The 23,589-nt window shown below is 41.2% G+C and overlaps 1 protein-coding gene across 2 annotated transcripts in view; it reads right to left on the bottom strand.

Moving 5' to 3' along the window:
• The window catches only part of SLC37A1 (solute carrier family 37 member 1), a 62,968-nt gene that overhangs the window by 32,389 nt on the left and 6,990 nt on the right, over window positions 1-23,589 (bottom strand). For both annotated transcript variants that reach the window (XM_034753464.1, XM_034753473.1), the window contains exons 2-9: window positions 20,215-20,483; window positions 18,114-18,195; window positions 14,642-14,768; window positions 8,236-8,314; window positions 6,959-7,094; window positions 5,195-5,271; window positions 2,675-2,841; window positions 668-705 (exon numbers count right to left, since the gene is read on the bottom strand). In XM_034753464.1, coding sequence (XP_034609355.1) covers window positions 668-705; window positions 2,675-2,841; window positions 5,195-5,271; window positions 6,959-7,094; window positions 8,236-8,314; window positions 14,642-14,768; window positions 18,114-18,195; window positions 20,215-20,270 — 762 coding nt within the window. In that variant the 5' untranslated portion in view covers window positions 20,271-20,483. The remainder of the gene's footprint in view (window positions 1-667; window positions 706-2,674; window positions 2,842-5,194; window positions 5,272-6,958; window positions 7,095-8,235; window positions 8,315-14,641; window positions 14,769-18,113; window positions 18,196-20,214; window positions 20,484-23,589) is intronic.

The following is a 23,589-nucleotide window of genomic DNA, read 5'->3' as shown; positions in this document are numbered from 1 at the left end:
AGGAGAGATTGAAAATATTAAAGATTATGTCCTTTAGAGAGGAGAATAGTAAGAGGATAAGAGAAAGCAGTACAAGAAATAATACATGCTACAGAGAAGGCCAATCTACCCTAAATTACCATAGAAGAACAAGACTGCATGCAAAATTAAGAAAATCAATATATTCAAAACAGACACAGGACATTTTCTTTCAATGTACAATTCATCTTTGGGACTTACTGCTAAAAGATATCATTAAGGCAAATGATATAGACCCAAATCATTCCTTACCCCAGTGAAATCTGGGGGCAGGAGAAAATACATCTACATGAGGATCCCGTTGTGGAGATCTTCCCCCTCACACTGTTCCTTATGCTAATTTAAACAAAATAAAAAAATCAATTTTAAATTAAAAAAAAATCAACTTTACTCAAAATTCCTCCCTCCGGAGCAAACCGCATGAATAATACTTGAATTCCACTACAAAACCAACACACTACATTATCACAAGCCCTACCACCAAGCTTAATTCATTTCCCTGACAGGTATTACAGCCCCTTGTTGTTCAAATGTATACCAGAAGGCTAGTTTCATACTATAAACTACCAAATGTTGTCCTATTTATCCATTAAAAAAAATAAAAGTAACATGAAATATAACAATAAATATTACAATAATGTTCACTTACACTGGATGGTTTGCAAGAGTAACTTAAATCTTTAGGGTCTGAAATACAACAAAACACCAGTTAATCAAACATAAGGAATCATTCTCCTAAAACCCTGCTGATATTAATGCCTGGTCTGCAGTTAGAAGAGTTGCTATAATGGTATAACTATGCCTGATAAGGGTATGATTTTTTTTACTGATGCAGTTATACTGGTATAAGCCTTAGCACAGATGCAGTACACTGGTATACAGATGCCTTATATTGGTAGAGTTTATTTTGCTCCCTGATCCGGCATAAGCTACTTTTGTATAAGCACTTCTATACTGATATAATTGCCTCCACACTGCATGCATGCGCACAGGTGCATATTCTTGCTACTTTAAACCATAATTAAAACAGTAAAACTTTCTGGTATAGTCTAGCCCAGACGTGGGCAAACTATGGCCCGCAGGACCGTTCTGCCCGGCCCCTGAGCCTCTGGCTGGGGAGCCTAGTCCCAGCCACTCCCCCGCTGTCCCCCTTTCACCGCAGCCACGCCGGCCACCCTCTGGCCTACCGCTCCCAGTGGGCAGCGTGGGGAGAGTAGCTGGCTTTGGCCGGGGGGGTTGGGGAGCGGGGGAGTTGGGTAAGAGAGAGGAGGGTTCTGAGGGGCAGTCAGGGAGGAGGGGACGGTTGGATGGGGCAGAGGTTCTGGGGGGGCAGTCAGGGGATGGGGAACAGGGAGGGTTGGGAGTGGGAGTCCCGGGGGGCCTGTCAGGGGACAGGGAGCAGGGGATGTTGGATAAGGGGGTGGGATCCTGGGGGCAGTTAGGGGCTGGGGTTCCCAGGATGGGGTGGTCAGGGGATGGAGGAGCAGAGGGTGGTTGGATAGGGGATGGGAGTCCCGGGGGGGCTGTCAGGGGGCAGGGGTGTGGATAAGGGTCGGGGTCCCAGGAGAGGGCAGTCAGGGGACAAGGAGCAGGGTGGGTTGGATGGGTCAGGAGTTCTGAGGGGGGCAGTCAGGGGGCAGGAAGTGGGAGGGAGTGGATGGGGGGTGGGGGACAGGCTGTTTGGAGAGGTGCAGCCTTCCCTACCCGGCCCTCCATATAGTTGCACAAACCCAATGTGGCCCTCGGGCCAAAAAGTTGCCCACCCCTGGTCTAGCCCCAAATGAAAAAACAAAACAAAACAAAACAAAAAAACCCACACATTTATTTTGACCTACAGATATATTTGTTTCTTTTCTTTAATATTCAGCCCACAGACAAAGAGCACAGTTAAGTTATTTTTAGTCAGACACAATGCATTTGAAGTCAAGTGAAGATGTCATATGTTATCAGAGTAGGAATACCCTGATTACCCCATCCATACGTGGAGTCTGAGCCTTGCCTCACAAGTAGACTCACTGAAGTCAAGTGAAGATACAAGTTCAAGAGGATATGGTCTGGGGTGAAGTAGGACAAATACATTCTGGCAGGGTATCATGTTGCTGCAATCACTCCACATGGTGCTCTGCCTTAAGACCACTCAGAAACAAGAACTCGTGCAGGATGCCGTGGCCAGCTTAAGTAGAGGTTCTGACCAGGAGCACGTTACACCCGTGCTCCATGATTTGTATTAGTTCCCAGTAAATTTCAGAGTGGAATTCAAGGACTTGGTGTTAAAGCTGTAAAGCTCTAAATGGGTTAAAAACCAGTTACCTGAGAGCTGGCCTTTCTCCCCAGGCCAGAGTTGTGATTAGTAGAGACCCTTGAGCTATAAATGAGAGAGCTGCTGGCAGGGGATCAGACTAGGACCTTGCAATTGCCCCCTTAGGATGTCACATCTTGACCTTCTGAACATGCTGAAAAGCTCATCTTTTTCTCCATGTAGCTTCTGGGAAGGATGTGACCCGAGTGTCTGGTGGCTATTTATTTAGGTATGAGCAGCCCTTTATAAGTATTTTGCATTGTGGATTTTAATTTGTGTAATGCAGGTTCCCAGCATAGGATGGGCAACACAGTTTTGTAGAAATCAAAATCAAAATAAGGAAATATATATACTTACGTTCAATGAGAAACAGAAAACAAACGATCCCCAGGCAAGCAATAACAACACCAGGAACCACAAAAGACAGACCCCAGCAGGTAGATACCCAGTAACCAGCAATTAAGGATCCTAAGATATTCCCTACGGAAGTGTGAGAATTCCAGATTCCCATGATCAAACCTCTCCTGCATTCAAAAGGATGCCAATTTTAGTTAGTCTGCTCATAAACATTATTAAGTAGCATACAGAATGACAGACAGCAGTTAATCTTTGGCACTGTTGAAATATTTGAGTCCTTATCACTCTATAACTGTACATAACCCTTTATGCTGCCTTTTACCTGACCGTTTCCAAATACCTAATCATTAATGAATGTATCCTAAGAGCTTCCTTGTGCAGGATATGGGCATTATTCAGAATCTGACATGATTGAGACCTACTAGCCTGATTAAGTATCAGAGGGGTAGCCGTGTTAGTCTGAATCTGTAAAAGTGAGGTTCTTACCCACGAAAGCTTATGCTCCCAATACTTCTGTTAGTCTTAAAGGTGCCACAGGACCCTCTGTTGCTTTTTAGCCTGATTAAGGCCATTGAAATACATGGAATGACTCCCATTAAACTTCAGTGGATTTTGGATCAGGTACTAAAGATGCATTTTTACTAGGAAAAGGTAAGATGTGTTCTTAGTTTGAATCACCTATGTCTACACTAGAACTGTTACAGCAGCACAGCTGCAGCACCGTAGCATAGACACTTGCTATAGTGACAGAAGGGGATTTTCTGTCATTGTAGTAAATCCAGCCCCTTGAGAGGTTGTAGCTAGGTCAATGGAAGAATTCAGCCTGGTCGACACTACAAAAGTTAGGTCGATGTAAGGGTAGGCGGAATCACACAGGATCACTATTGGCATTTCAACATCACCAATGGTAATTTGCAGGTCAGGAAAGTCAGTCCTTGCTTGAAGCTTTCTGAACAGTCCTGTGTTCTTAAAGATGTGAGCAGCATCATGCACGTTCTACCCACATTGATGTTAATGAAGCATCCTCGGTGATCCGCCAATGCTTGCAATAACCACAGAAAAGTAGTCCTTTTTGTTGATGTACTCTGTGGCAAGGTGGGGTGGTGCCAAAATGCGTGCCATCTATTGCGCCACTGCAGTTTGGGAACCCCATTACTGCAAATCCATCCACTATGTCCTGCACACTGCCAAGAGTACAGTCCTGCATAGCAGGAAACAATTAATGGTCCTTCACACTTGCATGACAACGCCCCCCACAGTGGATTTTCCAACTCCAAAATGATTTCCCACTGAACAGTAGCAATCTGGCTTTGCAAGTTTCCATCGTGTGATTGGCACTCGCTTCTCCCTTATCAGTGCAGCTCTCATTTTGGTGTCCTGATGCAGGAGGGCTGGGGTGAGCTCAGCACACAGATCCAGGGATGCGGCCTTGCACATCTGAAAATTCTATAGCCACTGCTCATCATCCCAAGCTTGCATTATATGTAGAGTTACCAGATAGCAACTGTGAAAAAATGGGACATGAGTTGGGGGTAATAGGTGCCTATATAAGAAAAAGTCTCAAAAAATGGGACTGTCCCTTTAAAAACGGGACATCTGGTCACCCTAATTATATGATATGATCCCACCAGTCAGTGTTCATTTCTTGGGCCCAGAAGCGGTGAAGCTGCAGAGCTGCAGTTGTGCTGTTGTAGGTACTTGTAGTGTAACATACCCTTACTGATCAGACAGTAGCATCTATAATAAGGACATCAGATCCTAGAGTAGCATTAATGTGAATTATTTCTGTGCAACTGCCATTGGTGCCAATGGTGCCAATGCAGCTACCACAATGCTATGGAGAAACACTGTATGATGTTACAAAACAACAGTAAAATATCTCCCACTACAGGACTGAAAAAGTTGGCTTTGAAAAAAGTGAGCACTATGAAACAGCAAAAATTTTTGTTAATCCATCTGCCAAATAGAACCTCTTTAAATTCATACTTTGAGTTGTATTATAAAAACTGTGAAAAAAGCCTGGCTTAGCCCCGCTGCACCGCCAACTGGACTTTTAGTGGCCTGGTCATCGGTGCTGATCAAAGCTGCCAGGGTCCCTTTTCGAAAACCAGACGCCTGGCAACCCTAGCGGGCAGGGGTAGGAAGAGGTGGAGTAGGAGTGAAGTCTTGGGGTGGGGTGGGTGTAAGTGCAGGCAGGGCCTCGGGAGGAGGAGGTGGCCAAGTGGGGGCAAGGCCTTTGGGTGGAGCGGGGCCACAGTACGGGTGCCAGTGGTCCCTCCCCCCATACTTCTGGGGAGCTCCTCATACTCCCACCCAGCCTCCCCAAACGCAAGAGTCACATGCTGCCTACGCATGACAAACAGGCAATTACGTATTTTTAAAGGATCTTCCTTAAAGGCTTAATTCAAAAATCACTGAAACTAAACGGGAGTTCTTACACTGGCTTCATCAGGTTTTGTATTAAGGCCTAAAAACCACCCACATATAGTCCCAGTATTTAAAAAATATGTATATTTTTACCTTCCTTTTCCAAACCAGTTGCCAATGCAGGTAACAACACTGGGCCAGCCAGTGGTTTGCACCAATCCATTAGCTATCTGAAATCATATTTCAAAAAATATTTTATGAATATGAAAATTCTTACACAAAATTTCATGCTAAGTGCTTCCTTAGAAGATCCTAAATTGCATAAGAACAAGCCTACATTATCATTAATATTAGATTAATATTTTTCCCCAAACACCATTATTCAGCAAAAATAAAGTAAGACTTTATACATACAGCACTTTGTATCCAAGAATTTCAAAGCTTTTTATAGGGCAAACCTCCACAAATTGTCGTCTCAGGCTTTGCCAAAGATCACATGGAATGTGACAGTGCTAAGGGCTCTTAACTCCCACTGCTCTAACCACTTCATAATATTTTCACCTGAATATGAGTTTAGGAAAATGTATGGGTGAAAATAAATGCTCAAAAGACAAAGTCTTATGAAAGAATGTAGAACCTAGAATTTAAAAGGACTATAAGAAAAGATGTATAAACTGAAGGGACAAATTTCATATATACTAAATTCAGTCTTAGGGTTGAAGTTGAAATGAAGTTCTTTAACAACCCGTTTAAGGCTGGGATTTTCGAAGCATACTAAGGGAGTTAGGTACCTGACTCCCATCAATGGGGCACTTCACTCTCTTAGGCTCCCTTGAAGATTCCATCCTAAAAACCCAAGTCACTAATACCATGGGGATAACATAATAGTTCACATTTACAATATACAGTTTAAAAAACAAAATAAAATGTATTCAGGCAAACTGTTGTAATTTACCTATCAAAAGCAGCTTTAATAACTCTGGGTGGGATTTTCAAAAGCCTACACTTCGAGTGGGAGGCATAATTCCCAGCTCAAGGAGACATACCCAGGCTAGCTCTGATCGAGCTGATCAAGCTAGCACACTAAAAATAAACAGTACCTGTGGCAGTTCAGGCAGTGGGAGGAGCAAGACACCCCGATTACATATGTGTCGGAGACCACAAGTATGTAGCCTAAGTGTAGCAGTGGTAGGAGGGGCTAACTGCCTTGAATACGTGTCTTTGGTCTCAGACTGGTACCTACTTCAGGGCACCTAGCCTCTTTTACAGCTCGCCCTGCCACAGTTACAGTTAATTTTTAGCATGCTAGCTTGATCAGAGCTAGCATGGGTATGTCTCCTTGAGCTGGGAATTAAACATCTCCCGCTCTAAGTGTAGGCATACCCTAAATGATTTAGGAGCACAAGTCCCACTGCCTTTCACTTAAAGCTTCATCCAAAGTCCATCGACGTCAATGTAAAGTCTTTCCATAGATTTCAACAGGCTTTGGATCAGACCCACAAGATTTCTGAGAATTCCACTCCATGGGTTTTTGTTGCACCAGCTGGCAATATCTTGAACACTTTTCACCAGTGCAGGAAACTGCTCAGAAAAAGACAGTACCCTACACTCAGGTCTTAGCAGACAGGTAAAAGTAAATGTCTTTGTTCTCAAAGGTATATTATTTCTCACGTTTAGGTTTACACACGTGAATGATCTGGGATTTTAAACAGTTCATTTAAAATATATCTTTATTTTTAAAACTATGTATTTCTTGAGACGCTATGGCAAGTAATCTCTTAACAAAACTGAATTACATTCAAACCAGAATGGAATGCATCTCGCCATGTAACCATTAAAGGCTACTCACATCTGAAAATAAAATAAATAAATATGGAAAGCCAACAAATCTAGGGAAACAAACAACAGTATGCTTACCTGAGCTATCATGTAGAACCACAGGTTATGTATATTATAGAAATAGCCCAACCCAAACATTGCAGTGAAGAGTCCACTGGCAAGCATTCCAGCTGTTAGATAATACCGGATAGGCAGTCGCTCTCCTATTATACCACTGAGAATGTACAGGGGTAAAGAAAAAAAAGATTTAAAAGAAACATGAAACATTTCACACACCAAACTTTCATAGCGCATAAAGAGGATGTTCAAATTCTGGATCTATTAGGGTTTTCCCTGCAAGTTTCAACAGAAATTTTAACTAAAAATCAAGCAATTAAATAATAAATATTTGGTGCATTACATAACAAATGCTGATATTGTGAGAACTGAATGGTTTTATTGTGGGCATAATGGGAATTACTTTCCACGTGATTCTTCACGTTGAGTGTATCTACACAGCAGTGGGGAGGTGTAATTCCCAGCTCATTCAGATATACATGTGCTAGCCCTGCTTGAGCTAGTGCACTAAAAATAGCAGCACAGATGTGGCAGTGCAGGCTGTGTCCTGGGCTTGCTGCCTGAATACAATCCTATCCAAGATCCTAGTATGTACTCAGGTGGCTAACATATGCCATCACGCATACCACCACAGCCACACTGCTGTTTTTAATCATGATAGCCTCAGTGTGTATGTCTACCAGATCTGGGAATTAAACTACGCAGCTGCTATTTAGACATACTCATTGATGTATATGGGCTTGATTGTCACCTGTGATACATTTCAGTTCAAGGGAGTAAGAATCCTTCCTATGAATTTCTGTAAGGGTTTCAGGATAGTCACTGTGAAAAATGTGCCTAAGGGTTTGTCTACAATACGTGCCAGATCGGCAGGCAGCAATCAATCCAGCGCTCTCCCGTCGACTCCGGTACTCCACCAGAATGAGAAGTACAAGCAGAGTCGACGGGAGAGCGTCAGCTGTCGACTTACAGCAGTGAAGACACACCGGTAAGTAGATCTAAGTAAGTTGTGTATCTTAGATCGACCCCGCACGGTAGTGTAGACAAGCCCTAAAATCAGGTCTTTGGGTGTGTGAGACAATCCAAATTTCTCCTTCCTTCTTCAGTGATCATTCATCAGAAGCTTCCCAAAAGGGAAGGATAACAGATTAGAAGCATCAGAGGGGTAGCCGTGTTAGTCTGAATCTGTAAAAAGCAACAGAGGGTCCTGTGGCACCTTTAAGACTAACAGATTAGAAGCAGTGCAGCCTTCTGAATCAATAATTCAAGAAGTATGAAAAAAAGTCTAAAGGAATTACCTCAAATACATTCCAACTGCATAAGCACACAGAAATGAGTAATCCAGGGCTCCCAGTAATTGTTTGTAATTGTTCTTGTCTAAGAAAACATTTTCAAAACAAATCAATGGAATAAGTTTATCAATAGCTTTCAAACCCTTATTACATATTTCATGTACAGGTCTTGGAAATCTTTTAAAAAAAACACTATAGGCATTTTTAGTTCAAAGTGAATTTTCTAGCAGAAAAAAAAGAATGCCAGTTTCTTGACACTTTGCATTCTACTTAACCAAAGAATACTATATTTTCTGTTTTCATCTATTACATATTAGAAAAACATTATTCGAAGCATTCTTAATCTCCTCTTACCCAATTCATATAAAAAACAACATTTGGAAATGGAAACCACAAATTTATTAGCAAAATATACTGTATTTTCAAGCTTCTAAGAGAACAAAGTTCACAAAAGTCTACAAAAGTATATTTAAAATTCCCTAAAAGGAAAATATACTTTTCAAATATGTCAGGTCCTAACTGCAAAGATGGCGGAAGCAAATTTTAAAAAGCCATCTGGCAAAGACTAACTACTTTTAAAAAACAATACAATTAAAAAGGATGTTGTTCTTTGTTCTTTAATGCTAGAAAATAAATATTTCTTAAATTTTTTCCCCTCCATTACAATGTTATCTCTGATCCTGTAATCAAACCTGCTTGTGTGGGCCCTTGCAGCCCATATGTCCCTAAACCGCTGACTGCCAGAAGCTGGGACTGGATTACAGGGGATGGATTTAATAGGCAGCAGGTTTAAAACAAATACAAGGAAGTTCTTCTTCATGCAGCGCACAGTCAGCTTGTGGAACTCCTTACCTGAGGTGGTTGTGAAAGCTAGGACTATAACAGAGTTTAAAAGAGAATTGGATAAATTCATGGTGGTTAAGTCCATTAATGGCTATTAGCCAGGATGGGTAAGGAATGGTGTCCCTAGCCTCTGTCTGTCAAAGGGTGGAGATGGATGGCAGGAGAGAGATCACTTGATCATTGCCTGTTAGGTTCACTCCCTCTGGGGCACCTGGCATTGGCCACTGTCGGTAGACAGGATACTGGGCTAGATGGACCTTTGGTCTGACCCGGTACGGCCTTTCTTATGTTCTTATGATCACTCATTAATTGTTCTGTTCATTCCCTCTGAAGCACCTGGCACTGCCCCAGTCAAAAGACAGGCTACTGGGCTAGCTAGACCATCGGTTTGACCCAGTATGGCCATTCTTATTAGCCCACTAGAGTCAATGGGGCTCTCTGCATGCCAAGAGACCATCCATGCAGATACAAATCTCAGGATCAGGGTCATTATTTTGACATATTGGATGAAAAGGAGTAAGGTTAGATGACATGGTAATTAAAATGTCCATTGTTGCTCGACCAGTGATGGGAGAATGACTATCGATTGAAAATGTTCAGCTAAAAATCAGGTGTTGATTTATGCACAAAATCTATGAACTGCACACAGGCCCAGTTCAGCCAGGGACTAAAACGCATGTCAAACTTGAAGCATTTGAGTAGCTCCACCAATTTCAACAGGACTATTCATATGTTTAAAGTTAGGAACATGCACAGATTTTTCTAAATGGGCTCACAGATGATCATTCACAAGAGGAGGCAGCCATTTGAAAAATCAGGACTTGTCAGAATTACCACCCGTCCATCCCCATTTTGAACACTACTACTTGGGCCTCAAATTAGTGCTGGCAACAGACTGACTTCATAAAGAAACACAAGCTAAAAAGGTCATGAAAACAATGGTGTTCAATACCACATAATTTCCTGCAATTTTCAGCTTTTAAATTAATTATTTTTAGAAACCTGTTGAATATAACACTGTACTCAACAGTAACTTTCAATCAGGGGCTTCTGAAAGGAGAAAAGTTTAAGGTGTTTTTACCCCCTTAGGACCTAGTCTATCAGAATGTTACACACATACCCTTTTAGGCCCCAATCATGAACTGAACTCCATGTGTGCAGACCCTACACTCACACAGAGCCCTTTAATGGAGCTTCACCCAGGCACAGAGCGTGACAGAGTAAGATATGTCTGTATCTCATTATGAATTCTGGTTTGTACCATGTGTTGAACACTAGTCTGCACTCCGTCCAGGGACAGACTTTTTACTACATTCCCAACAGCTACCCAGCCCTGGAAAGGTGTTTGACATTTCACTGAAGGACCATCACACTGACAACAATCCCAGGGCTATCAATTTTGAATGATTCTCAACTGCTGGACCATGCCATGGAACAATGGTCTTTCTACACAGGGGACGGCCATGGGTGGTTGGGAAGTATGCCTGGTGGATCTGGAGATTCTCAGGTTAGGTCTGCAAACAACTGAGGAGAGTTGGCAGTTTTTCAAAGGGACACTATTAAGGGCCCAAAAGCAAGCTATTCCACTGGTTAGGAAAGATAGGAAATGTGGCAAAAGACCACCTTGGCTTAACCACGAGATCTTGCACAATCTAAAAAATAAAAAGGAGTCATATAAAAAATGGAAACTAGGACAGATTACAAAGGATGAATATAGGCAAAACACAGGAATGCAGGGGCAAGATTAGAAAGGCAAAGGCACAAAATGAGCTCAAACTAGCTACGGGAATAAAAGGAAACAAGAAGACTTTTTATCAATACATTAGAAGCAAGAGGAAGACCAAAGACAGGGTAGGCCCACTGCTTAGTGAAGAGGGAGAAACAGTAACAGGGAACTTGAAAATGGCAGAGATGCTCAATGACTTCTTTGTTTCGGTCTTCACCGAGAAGTCTGAAGGAATGCCTAACATAGTGAATACTAATGGGAAGGGGGTAGGTTTAGCGGATAAAATAAAAAAAGAACAAGTTAAAAATCACTTAGAAAAGTTAGATGCCTGCAAGTCACCTGGGCCTGATGAAATGCATCCTAGAATACTCAAGGAGCTAATAGAGGAGGTATCTGAGCCTCTAGCTATTATCTTTGGAAAGTCATGGGAGACAGGAGAGATTCCAGAAGACTGGAAAAGGGCAAATATAGTGCCCATCTATAAAAAGGGAAATAAAAACAACCCAGGTAACTACAGACCAGTTAGTTTAACTTCTGTGCCAGGGAAGATAATGGAGCAAGTAATTAAGGAAATCATCTGCAAACACTTGGAAGGTGGTAAGGTGATAGGGAACAGCCAGCATGGATTTGTGAAGAACAAATCATGTCAAACCAATCTGATAGCTTTCTTTGATAGGATAACGAGCCTTGTGGATAAGGGTGAAGCGGTGGATGTGGTATACCTAGACTTTAGTAAGGCATTTGATACGGTCTCGCATGATATTCTTATCGATAAACTAGGCAAATACAAATTAGATGGGGCTACTATAAGGTGGGTGCATAACTGGCTGGATAACCGTACTCAGAGAGTTGTTATTAATGGTTCCCAATCCTGCTGGAAAGGCGTAACGAGTGGGGTACCGCAGGGGTCTGTTTTGGGACCGGCTCTGTTCAATATTTTCATCAACGACTTAGATATTGGCATAGAAAGTACGCTTATTAAGTTTGCGGATGATACCAAACTGGGAGGGATTGCAACTACTTTGGAGGACAGGGTCATAATTCAAAATGATCTGGACAAATTGGAGAAATGGTCTGAGTTAAACAGGATGAAGTTTAACAAAGACAAATGCAAAGTGCTCCACTTAGGAAGGAAAAATCAATTTCACACATACAGAATGGGAAAAGACTGTCTAGGAAGGAGTACGGCAGAAAGGGATCTAGGGGTTATAGTGGACCACAAGCTAAATATGAGTCAACAGTGTGATGCTGTTGCAAAAAAAGCAAACATGATTCTGGGATGCATTAACAGGTGTGTTGTGAGCAAGACACGAGAAGTCATTCTTCCGCTCTACTCTGCTCTGGTTAGGCCTCAGCTGGAGTATTGTGTCCAGTTCTGGGCGCCGCATTTTTAAAAAGATGTGGAGAAATTGGAAAGGGTCCAAAGAAGAGCAACAAGAATGATTAAAGGTCTTGAGAACATGACCTATGAAGGAAGGCTGAAAGAACTGGGTTTGTTTAGTTTGGAAAAGAGAAGACTGAGAGGGGACATGATAGCAGTTTTCAGGTATCTAAAAGGGTGTCATAAGGAGGAGGGAGAGAACTTATTCACCTTAGCCTCTAAGGATAGAACCAGAAACAATGGGTTTAAACTGCAGCAAGGGAGGTCTAGGTTGGACATTAGGAAAAAGTTCCTAACTGTCAGGGTGGTTAAACACTGGAACAAATTGCCTAGGGAGGTTGTGGAATCTCCGTCTCTGGAGATATTTAAGAGTAGGTTAGATAAATGTCTATCAGGGATGGTCTAGACAGTATTTGGTCCTGCCATGCGGGCAGGGGACTGGACTCGATGACCTCTCGAGGTCCCTTCCAGTCCTATAATCTATGAATTTACAACACTACTGCAGCTGTGCTGCTCTAGCTCTTCTGTGCAGAAATTTACTTCAGTGATTGAAGGGATTCTCCCATCACTGTAGTATATCCACCTCCCTGAGAGATGGTAGCTAGGTCAGCAAAAGAATTCTTCCATTGGCCTAGTGCTATCTAAATGGGGCGTAGGCCAGCTTAACTATGTCACTCAGAGGTACAGATTTTTCACACCCCTGAGCGATGTAGCTGGGTCAATCTAATTCTCTAGTGTAGACCAGCCCCCAGTTTGAGCACGTGGTGTGACAGATGTTGCAACCGCATCCAGTATAGTTAGGGACTATACTGTAGTAATTTTATGAATGGTTTTTACATCACATTAGACTAGGGATTGCAGGCTACTCCACCGGCTCCTCCAGGAATGAAAAGCAGTAGAAGGGTGATGGAGGCAAATCACTCAGGCTGTAAACACCTCCAGAGGAGTGCCACCCTCTGGGGAGCTTTGCATACACTCCCTGGCTCACCGTGATACATAAACCATTCATAAACTTCATACAATATGGTCCCCAACTAGCCTGCAGGTGGTTGCAATATCAAAGGGAGAATATGCAGGTACATTTTCCGTGAAACTGACACATGGCACACAAGCAGAGGCCCTATTTAAGAGCAGGGAGAATTTAAAGGAGAACTCTGCTCAGCCTGAACGGCTGATGAACCATTGACTCAAAAGAAGGCGTGAGCACAGACTACAGAAGAGTGTGTTTCAGGATTGTCATTTGCGAAGCTCTGTAGTGCTTTATCAGTAAAGTCACTGTGGTAAAGAAATTCTTCTGGTGAACCTGTGCTCCTTGCTTAACTGCCACATTGTCCCCAAAAGGGTTAAACTAGGAGCCCCAGAGTGCCCATGGACTAGGTGGAACGCTGAGTGTGTGTAAGCAACGGGGGATGGGGAGACCAGTGAGTAGGGTCTCAGACACTGGTTTTCAGGGTCTAGGATGGCTAGATGGCGGCACCCCATTTTCTAAAGAAGGGTGTCAGACAAGAGGTATGTGCTCAGGAGTATGCCCTAGAGTCCCAGAGCTACAAATGTATAGTGGGTTACCAGGCCACTTGATAACCTACACATAGCTGAGAGTGCAGGATCACAGCCTTAGTTAGTAATAATTGAACAGTTTCTCCTTTGCTAGTGGGCTATCAAGTTACTAGGATCTTCTATCCTACTGACATTCCCTGTTTATGATCAGATGCTGAACACAAGATATCGAGCACTTATTCAAAATCTCAGTTATTATATTCAAATTATTACAGTATTAACTTGTAAATAAGCAAAACATAGCCTTTTAATTACAATTTAGTTTTCGAAATGAGCATATTTTCTTTGTTTTGAAGGTGCCAGCATTTCTGGAATGTGCATGGCATCAATTTATAGAGCTGGTTAGAATTCCATGGGAAATTCTGACATTTCAAAATTTGTTTTTGTTCCAACTCGAAAATATTGATTTTTTTCCACTGACTGGAAATTCTGGAAGCATTGAATTGTTTTGTTTCAATAGTATCAGGACCATATAAAATATAATATATTTGATAAAATATAAATGTCAAAATGAAATGAAGTGAGAAAGCCAAAATGATCAGTTATGTCATATTTCCATAGCAAACATATGTGGAATCACCACATTCCCATGAAACAATTAGATCTGACAAATTTGCATTTTCTAACTGAAATTTGTTCCATCAAAAAGTTTAAGACCAGGTGTAATAGTTTAGTCTTCAGCAGCTGAACTCATAATTTATTTGGAAAAGAAGTTCTTGTAAGAGACTTGCCATTTAAAGCTTCATCTCATTTGGGTCACTCACAACATATTAGCCAGGTTAAATTAAAAACAAAACATGCCCCTCCTCCCCGTTTTTCCCTGGGAAGAATCCCTGTGATAAGTAACAAGGTACAATACTTGTATAAATATCATCATTTGCATGCTAATTTTGTAATAAACTCACCAAATGGCTCCCAACCACACTGAGACTCATTAGATAACTTTTTAACAGGCTGAATCTGGATGGCATATTCTTTGTAGGAGTTGAGTTCAACTTCACTTGGAGAAGCACAGTGCTTATGTAGTTCTCCCTAATGTAGAAAGAGAATTTGACAATATAAAATTCATCCAGTACAGAATCCTGCTATACACAATACAGTAGCAAATTTAACAAATCTAACTATTTATGGGCCCAAACCAAAGCCCGTTTAAATCAATGGTATATCTATCCTTTTTAATTTGCAGTGCTGTTATAGCTGTGTTGGTGCCCTGATATTAGAGAGACAAAGTGGATGAGGTAACATCTTTTACTGAATCAACTTCTGTTGGTGAGACAAGCTTTAGAGCTACACAGAGCTCTTCTTCAGGTTGGTCCAATAAGAGAGATTATCTCACTCATCTCATCTCTATACTATCTATTGTAATGGCTTTGGATCAGTTCCTATACATGAAACACCCTTCACCACATGTGAGGCTAGTAACAATGTTATAGTGACAGTGCTTTTCATACCGAGAGATCCCAAAACACTTTACGAACACTAGGCCTGATTAACCACTGTTACGCTGCAGTTTTGTGTCACTATGAACGCCAAAGGATCCCTACAAGGTTTGGCTGGGAGTTACACTGGTATAAGATTGAAATAACACAATCCTACACCTATTAGAAATCAATGGAAGTTTTGCCATTGGCTTTACTGGGAGCAGGACTGGGCTCCAAAACTGACAATTATGTACCTGCTTAACTTTAAGTACTGTGAATAGTCCTATCAAAGTCAGCGTGCACAACATTAAGCATGTGCGTCAATCTTTGCAGCACCAACGGCAATGTATTGTATTTCATCCCATATAATGCAGCACAGCCAAGTTTCGGACAGGGATAGAAGAGAAAAAACACACCCCATTGAAACTGCAAGGGAAATTTAGGTAGGCGAAATGTAATGACCAGGATTGACACAGCAGAGTTTGACACCCCTATTCTCACTACAAGTGCTATGGGAACTTTGGTGATCAGAAATAGGCCATGACTTGGATTTTACATCTCATTGGAACGATGGCATCTCCAACAGCACACTACTCAACATGCTGGGGAAATGGCCCAGTTTGCCCAGAAGCTCCCATAGAAGTCAACAAGCATACTTCAGTGGTACATGATACCATACATATCAAACAGAAGCAGAATACCTCTCTCTCCACCCCCCCACCCCACCCAAGGAAAAAAAAATGATCTGTTCACAATGTTCACAATATACAAAGGGGTAATGGTATATTTTTCTAAAAATACTCATATGTAAGTGATGTTCTCAGACATGCAGGTGTAAATCTGGAATAGCGCCATTAATCTCAGTGAAGTTACTCTGGATTTACATTGCTGTGAATAAGGGCAGAATGTGTCCTTATGTCATCTGAGAACATTGCAATGCCCTTTCCTTCAACAAAGAACATTTTATTTTTCAGTTTATATCTTAAACATGTCTCCTCATCCCCAAGCACACAACTACTGCTGCAAGCTGATGTGCATGAGCAGACTTCTAGGTCTGTGAAGAGTCCCACTGACATAACCAGGACTCCACATACATGTAGGGACCTGCATGTACAGATCACGTTGCAGGACTGGAGTCCATGAGTTAGCGTATCATTACGCCCAAAAGGAATCAGAACAGTAAAATATACGGACAGGGCCGCCCAGAGGATTCAGGGGGCCTGGGGTCTTCGGCGGCGGGGGTCCTTCCGCTCCAGGTCTTCGGGGCACTTTGGCGGCAGGTCCTGGAGTGAGTGAAGGACCCGCCGCCGAATTGCCGCCAAAGACCCGGAGCAGAAGAAGCTCCGGGTCTTTGGCAACGGGTCCTTCACTTGCTCCGGGTGTGTTCGGCGGCACTGAAGGACCTGCTGCCAAAGACCCGCCAAAAACTCTTGTGGGGGCCCTTGAAAACTCTCGTGGGGGCCCCTGTGGGGCCCAGGGCAAATTGCCCCACTTGTCCCCCCCTCTGGGTGGCCCTGTATATGGACACTGCAGAAACAGACTTGGGCGGGGGGTGGAGGGGAGGGAGAAATCAATCAGCTTTTGGAAGGATCAGTATTAAAAAAAAAAAAAAAAGAAAACCACCACAAAGTCAAAAAATAAAAATAGAAAATATAGTTGGACACGTCAAGCTGCAGGAAACTTCAAAGGAGATACAGGGAGGAAGGGATTAAAGGCCTGGTCTACACTAGGGGGAGATCGATCTAAGATATGCAACTTCAGCTATGAGAATACTCTGAAACCTTTCATTATGAGAATAGCGTAGCTGAAGTCAACATATCTTAGATCAACTTAGAATCACTTACTTTGCATCCTCGCAGCGCAGGATCGACGGCTGCCGCTCCCCCGTCAACTCCGCTTCCACCTCTCGCCGTGGTGGAGTTCCGGAGTCGACGGCAGAGCGATCGGGGATCGATTTATCGCATCTACACTAGACGCGATAGATCAATCATTACCCGCCAATCCAGCGGGTAGTGTAGATGTACCCTTAGTTTATTAGTTTTTAATTAGATCAAGTAACTGCTTACACTGCTTAAGGCCAAGCTACCAATACCTAACACTGATTTCCAGAGCAGTATCGATGGAAATTTCATTCTTGAGAATTATGCTCTCTTTAAAAAATGCTATTTTATAACCCCAACCAAATATAATCTAAAGTAAGATAACATGGTTTTCAATAGGACGATCCCAGTCTATACAGATCAGAGAAACAGTGCTAACGTCAGTTTTATCCCTTGTGTAAACAGGTTCTTAGTGGGAATAAAATCAAAAGGTTAATGAAACACCTGACAATTTGAAATGTAAACAATGAAACCACATGTAAGCAATTTGCATTCTGATAACAGATCCAATGCTATTTATTTACTGTATGGAGCAAGGCTTTTTTTTTTTTATTAATATGAATAGGCTGTTGAGCAATAAAGTTAAAAATATACCTGAGAAATAACTTCAGGTTAATGTACTGCCAAAGTCTAAAGGTGAAAATGAAATACATTATATTTCTCTGACATCACGGCACTAGCTCATGCATAGTACTGCACAAGAACCAAAATCGGTTTGAAGATTTAATCCACACAATTTACTCAGTCTCGATAGATTCCTCAGCTCTGAGCAACTCTTCTAAGATTTCAAGCCTTGATCCTGCAAACACTTACACGTGTACTTAGCTTAACTCATGTGAGGGCCTAAAACCAGAAGTATGTGCAGTATTCTAGGTGTGGTCTCACCAAAAATGTATAGAATGGAACTATGGTACGACAACTGTAATTATCGGCACTTGTTTTTACAGCATTGTGGGTTAAACTTTAACACGGTCTTTGAAAAAAAACAAAACAAAAAACCAACACACACAAAAGTATACTTCCCTGTTTGAGAAAATTAGGAGGCCATTTAAACAAAATGATTCATTGTTGCTTACCTTAACTATACTAATAGGTTTCCTTGACAAGTGGAAACTAGCATATAACAAAAAGGTAAGAACAAAAATGAAGGCCCTGCACCTGTAACAAAAGAAAAATCAGTATTTATTTTAATATTTCTAAGTGATTTCAATCACTAGGTTTATATTTACCACCATCTTACATAAAACAAAATATTTCAAAGTATTCTTCACATTTTTTTTTCCACTTCATGTTATCATAAACCCTGGAAGCTAAAGAGACTCTAAATTAACTCGAACTACTGTATATTATAAATTTGAGTATAAATTTGGGTATAAATTTGAGCAATTTCAATAGTTTCTATATTTAAGCCAGCATCAGAGCAAAACATCATTTTGGCACCTGTGACACCTTTACCCCCAGAGGTTCACAAACGAGGGTGTGGGGACTACTCGTTGTTCACAGAGCACATGGTGCTGGCTCTTCTCTCTTTCCAGTTGCTAATGCATATTAAAAGAGAAACTAAAGAAAAATAACGTTACTTATTTTCCTATTATTGCTTTTCCACATAAGCAATTGTAGTTGCCAAATGAATGTGATCTGATTGGAAATGTGAGAGTTGTGTTCCTATGACAATGAAATGTGATCCACCCTATAAAAAAGTTTGAGAATGCTTGCCTTTACACTGATGGTTTCATTCACATCTACTTTATAACCATTAGTGCAGTTTTTTAAATGGAGAAGAGTAGTTTGAAAGATTTGTTATACTATAGTAGATTCTTTTCCTACTTTGCTTACCAATACCTGTTAAGTATACTGTCTGATAGATTATACAATGCTACATGCTGCATGTCTTCAGCTCAGCATCCTACATTACATCAGCATCCTACATTACATACATCTGTCTGCATATATAAGCAAAAGCATGAACAAGTAGAATGTATCCATTTAAATCTCCAATAGATGTGTAAGTAGCCACAGCACACTGTAAATACCGTATACTTGGTATTGCGCCAAGACACATGGACAACATGCCTCCTGCTGCAAAAACCACCACAGGATCCTTAGTGACCACAAGGGGGCAGGACTTCAGTTTTGGGTGTTGTCTAATGGATGGTACCTCCAGAAATACAGCAGACCCTAATGCTATTCAAAGGCATCAGTCAAGTACTGACTGAGAGGCAAACATACAAGTTACTGAATTGCTAACACATCCTCCTGCACAGGCATTTCCTGGATTTTCTTGGAGGTCTCTTATCTAAGAATTGACTATGTTTAGCCCTGCTTAGCTTGTAGAACCAGAACAGCAGACTCTGCAAGTATGGCTACCCAAACACACCATCTGGGTTTTGGTATAACAACTTACATTGGGGTGTTCAGTTGTTATGCCCATTACTGAAGATTTAATTTAATAAACTGCAGTGACTCTTGCCTTGAAGCTCTGTTAGATGACGTGCATGATAAAAATCATTCAATTGGGAAGTACTGATTTCTTTCCTTTGTTACAGTAAATAAGTGATTTCAAGATAAGAGTAACAAATTCTCTCTCTCTCTCTCTCTCTCTCCCCCTCCCCTGAAAGCACAAAAAGAGCTGACAAGACCAAAACAGAATTAAAAAGTTGTCAAAAAAGACTTCCAGATTTTAGTTTCCAAGGACAAATATAGTTATTAATTATTTATTTTACAGTAGCATCAACCAAGATCAAGATCTTATTGTGCGAGGCACTGTTACAAATAAAATTATGATATCATCCAGGAGAAGAAAGAAGATCTGGGTCCGGGATAAACAGATTGATTTTTTCAGAGACATAAACCAAGCAACTCAAAATAAAAGGCTGTGATTCACCTCCCGAAGCACATAACATGTGAAGTACTTATTCTCTAGCGTACAAAACTAATGGTGATGGAAATGTATTCCAAACCCCTATATCACTCTGCACTAGTGTCAAATCTCCTGATTAAAAAATCTTCAGCCATGCTCTTCATTTTGCAATTAAATCAACATTTTCTTTAACAAAGACTTGTTTTATATTCTAAGAAATAAAAAGTTAGAGAAACTGAGTCAAAGGAATAATCTTTCTCAGATAAAATCTGATATTGTCCAAGATGGATGTCTGTAAGATATACTTGAAAACTTACCACTGATCTCTTGTAAATAAAACGATGAAGCGAACTCCAGGGGGAAGTTGAGCCATTTACTTCACTGCCAGGATCTGGATTTTAGGTGACAAAATGCTATATTTGGAAAAGGATTGTCCTAGGGTCAGGCTTTTTATCAAAGATGCTCAGAATGTTGTGTAATTGCACTTTGTGGAACGGTTCTGAAGAGATGTCACACTAAGCAGATCTCCTTTTAGGTCTCCTCTTTGATATTTTCAGTCACTTTGAATGGCCAACTCTTCACTCAACTGTTTTTAAAAAAAAATGTTGAAAAGTTAGCATTTTAATTATAGTTTTAATCAGTGATTCCCTCTTTCAATAATGTAAATAAACTGCTGCAACTTTATAGACATCAAAAATTTGGAGAAATAGCTTAAACCACTGAAAAAATTACAAATTTCTAAAGGCTGCCTTTCTTACTTGTTGGTACCAAGCCTGAATAAGTTTTTCTTTAAGACGTCAGTACAGATAAAAGACTTCATTGAGGACGTGATCTAAAGGCCACTGAAGTCAATGGAAAGATCCCATTGATTTTATTGGATTTTGGTTCTGGTTCTGAGAGACTGCAAGGGGCAATTACCTACCAGGAAAAGATGTATTTTAAAACATCAGACGCACTCAAATTTCTGATGCCATAGGGAACTTACCAATTCCTGGCCCAACGTAGTTGTTTTAGATCCTCTTCTCTAATAGGAAAAGGTGCACAATAACCTTTATGACAGGTACTGCATGGTGTACTAGTCGTGCTGCTACTTGGCATGTTTGGCTGAGACTGATAAGTAATAAGACTGAGACTGACCTCCCTAGACGAGCAAAAGAATGTAAGCTAAAGAAAAATCTTATTCTGAAGTACACACTATTGCTAATAACTAGGACTTGTCTTAGGATAGGATTGTTAGGAGATGTCACATGGCAGCCAGAGGCATTGATTTGTGAGCTTTATTCCTTTAATCTTTATTCTACTGTTTTAGCACAAATAGGAACTGTGCTTTTGCTCTTCCAAACAGCAGACAGTATTTAACACAGTAACGGTTGTATCAAAGCTGACCTTTCTAAAGCTAACCTAAATACCTCTATTTTAGATGTTATGTTTTTAAGTCTTTGGAATGGAGAAATCTAATCACCCCCAGAATAATTGCACCTCTCACCATGAATTCACCATTAGCTTGCCATATGTTTTTCTTGTTGCTGTACACATGCTCCCTTAGCTTCTCACCCTGACCCCGGTTTAACTTTTCCTTTCTTCATGAGTGAAATTCACGTGTGGTATGGACAGCCTACTCAAGGCCCCCCGGCCACATAATTTATACCCTGTACAGAGGGGTCTGCTGCTGAAGCAGCTATACAGGAATGCCCACACACCTCCTATATATAGTTCCATGATAGTCCCACATAGGTTGGTACGAAGGCCACAACAGGGCTCCAGCAGAACTCTGTGCCTCATATAACTGGTGCAGAAGGCTGAAATAATAGCTGCATGGAAAGTGTGGCACAGCACCCTGATGCTAGTTTGTAGGGACTGATTTCACCTTCTTATCCACCACCCACATAAAGCTCCAAAACTCTGTTTTTATGAGCAGATCTCAGCCTAAGTTCTCAGTGAAAAAAATTTCAATTGTTTATTGTCAAGGCTGCTTCCCCACTTTGAACTTTAGGGTACAAATGTGGGGGCCTGCATGAAAACTTCTAAGCTTAACTACCAGCTTAGATCTGGTCTGCTGCCACCATTCCCAAGTGGATTCCCTTCCCTGGGAAGCCTTGAGAAACTCTTCACCAATTCCCTGGTGAATACAGATCCAAACCCCTTGGATCTAAAAACAAGGAAAAATCAATCAGGTTCTTAAAAAGAAGGCTTTTAATTAAAGAAAAAGGTAAAAATCATCTCTGTAAAATCTGTACGGAAAATAACTTTACAGGGTAATCAAACTTAAAGAGCTCAGAGGACCTCCCTCTAGCCTCAGGTTCAAAGTATAGCAAACAAAGATAAACACTCTAGTAAAAGGTACATTTACAAGTTGAGAAAACAAAGGAAAACTAACACGCCTTGCCTGGCTACTTACTTACAAGTTTGAAATAGGAGAGACTTGTTTAGAAAGATGGGGAGAACCTGGATTGATGTCTGGTCCCTCTCAGTCCCAAGAGCGAACAACAACCAACACAAAGAGCACAAACAAAAGCCTTCCCTCCTCCCTCCCCCTCCCAGATTTGAAAGTATCTTGTCCCCTTATTGGTCCTTTGGGTCAGGTGTCAGCCAGGTTACCTGAGCTTCTTAACCCTTTACAGGTAAAAGGATTTTGGAGTCTCTGGCCAGGAGGGATTTTATGGCACTGTACACAGGAGAGCTGTTACCCTTCCCTTTATAGTTATGACATTTATCATCACGTCCATCCACCCAACCACCCACAAGTTCACCAGATGTCTGAAGTGGTTTAAAAAAAAAAAAAGAAAGAAAGAAAATGAGAATCTGTGACAAGAGTGACAAAGATGTAGCCATAGCAACAACAGTTATATTCATTCTATGACAGCATGTGATCATTAAGTATTAATATTAGTTTAATTTTTGGAAGGGACAGTAGTATGTTACAGAGGCAATGGCAAGTATACCAGGTAACTTACGGATGAATCATTTTCTTTTTTTATTAAAGCAAGTGTAAATATACAAATCAGAAAAAAAAAATTTTTAACTTGTTTCCTAGTCTTTTGTTTTCAGTAACACTAAGGACCTAATTTTCTAACCTAAAAGAAGCAACTGAATAGCAGGAAAAGGGCACCTCAAGCATGGTAGATAAATGCAAAGCTGACCCTAGACCAAATGGCACCCCAGGCAAGGAACATCTTTGGTGCCCCCCACTCCATTTGTTAAACTTTTGAATATCTTATTTTTTATTGCATTTGTTGCTTATTTCATGACTTTGATGCACGATTTGCATGTATGATTTAACCCTGTCATATAAGATGATAAATTTGCATGCTAGGATCTGTAAATCTGCGAGCCCGGTGCCATCCCAAGCCCTGCACCCCAGGCAGTCGCCTGGATCACCTGCCCCTAAATCCGGCCTTGGATAAATGAATACCTTACCATCTCCTCATTCTATTACAGCGTTGTGGAAGGCACGCTAGAATTAACTTTGAAATGGTATTTGCATTCTAAGGGTTAGATTGTGCCTTTAGGCAAAGCATTGAACTAGGGTTGTGCATACACTGCATCATCTCCAAAGGCACTGTGCATTACAGGCATCTGAAGCATAATTCCCCACTCTGCTTCCTCCTTGCTCCATGAAGGTATAGTAATTTGCTGCTGGCCTATACCAGCCGCAAATTGCAGTAGCCCTCAACACTGGCCTAAGCTGTGCT

Source organism: Trachemys scripta, chromosome 1 (assembly GCF_013100865.1).
Source record: "Trachemys scripta elegans isolate TJP31775 chromosome 1, CAS_Tse_1.0, whole genome shotgun sequence".
NCBI classification, from domain to species: Eukaryota; Metazoa; Chordata; order Testudines; family Emydidae; genus Trachemys; species Trachemys scripta.
This window is presented reverse-complemented; position numbering and strand designations above follow the sequence as displayed.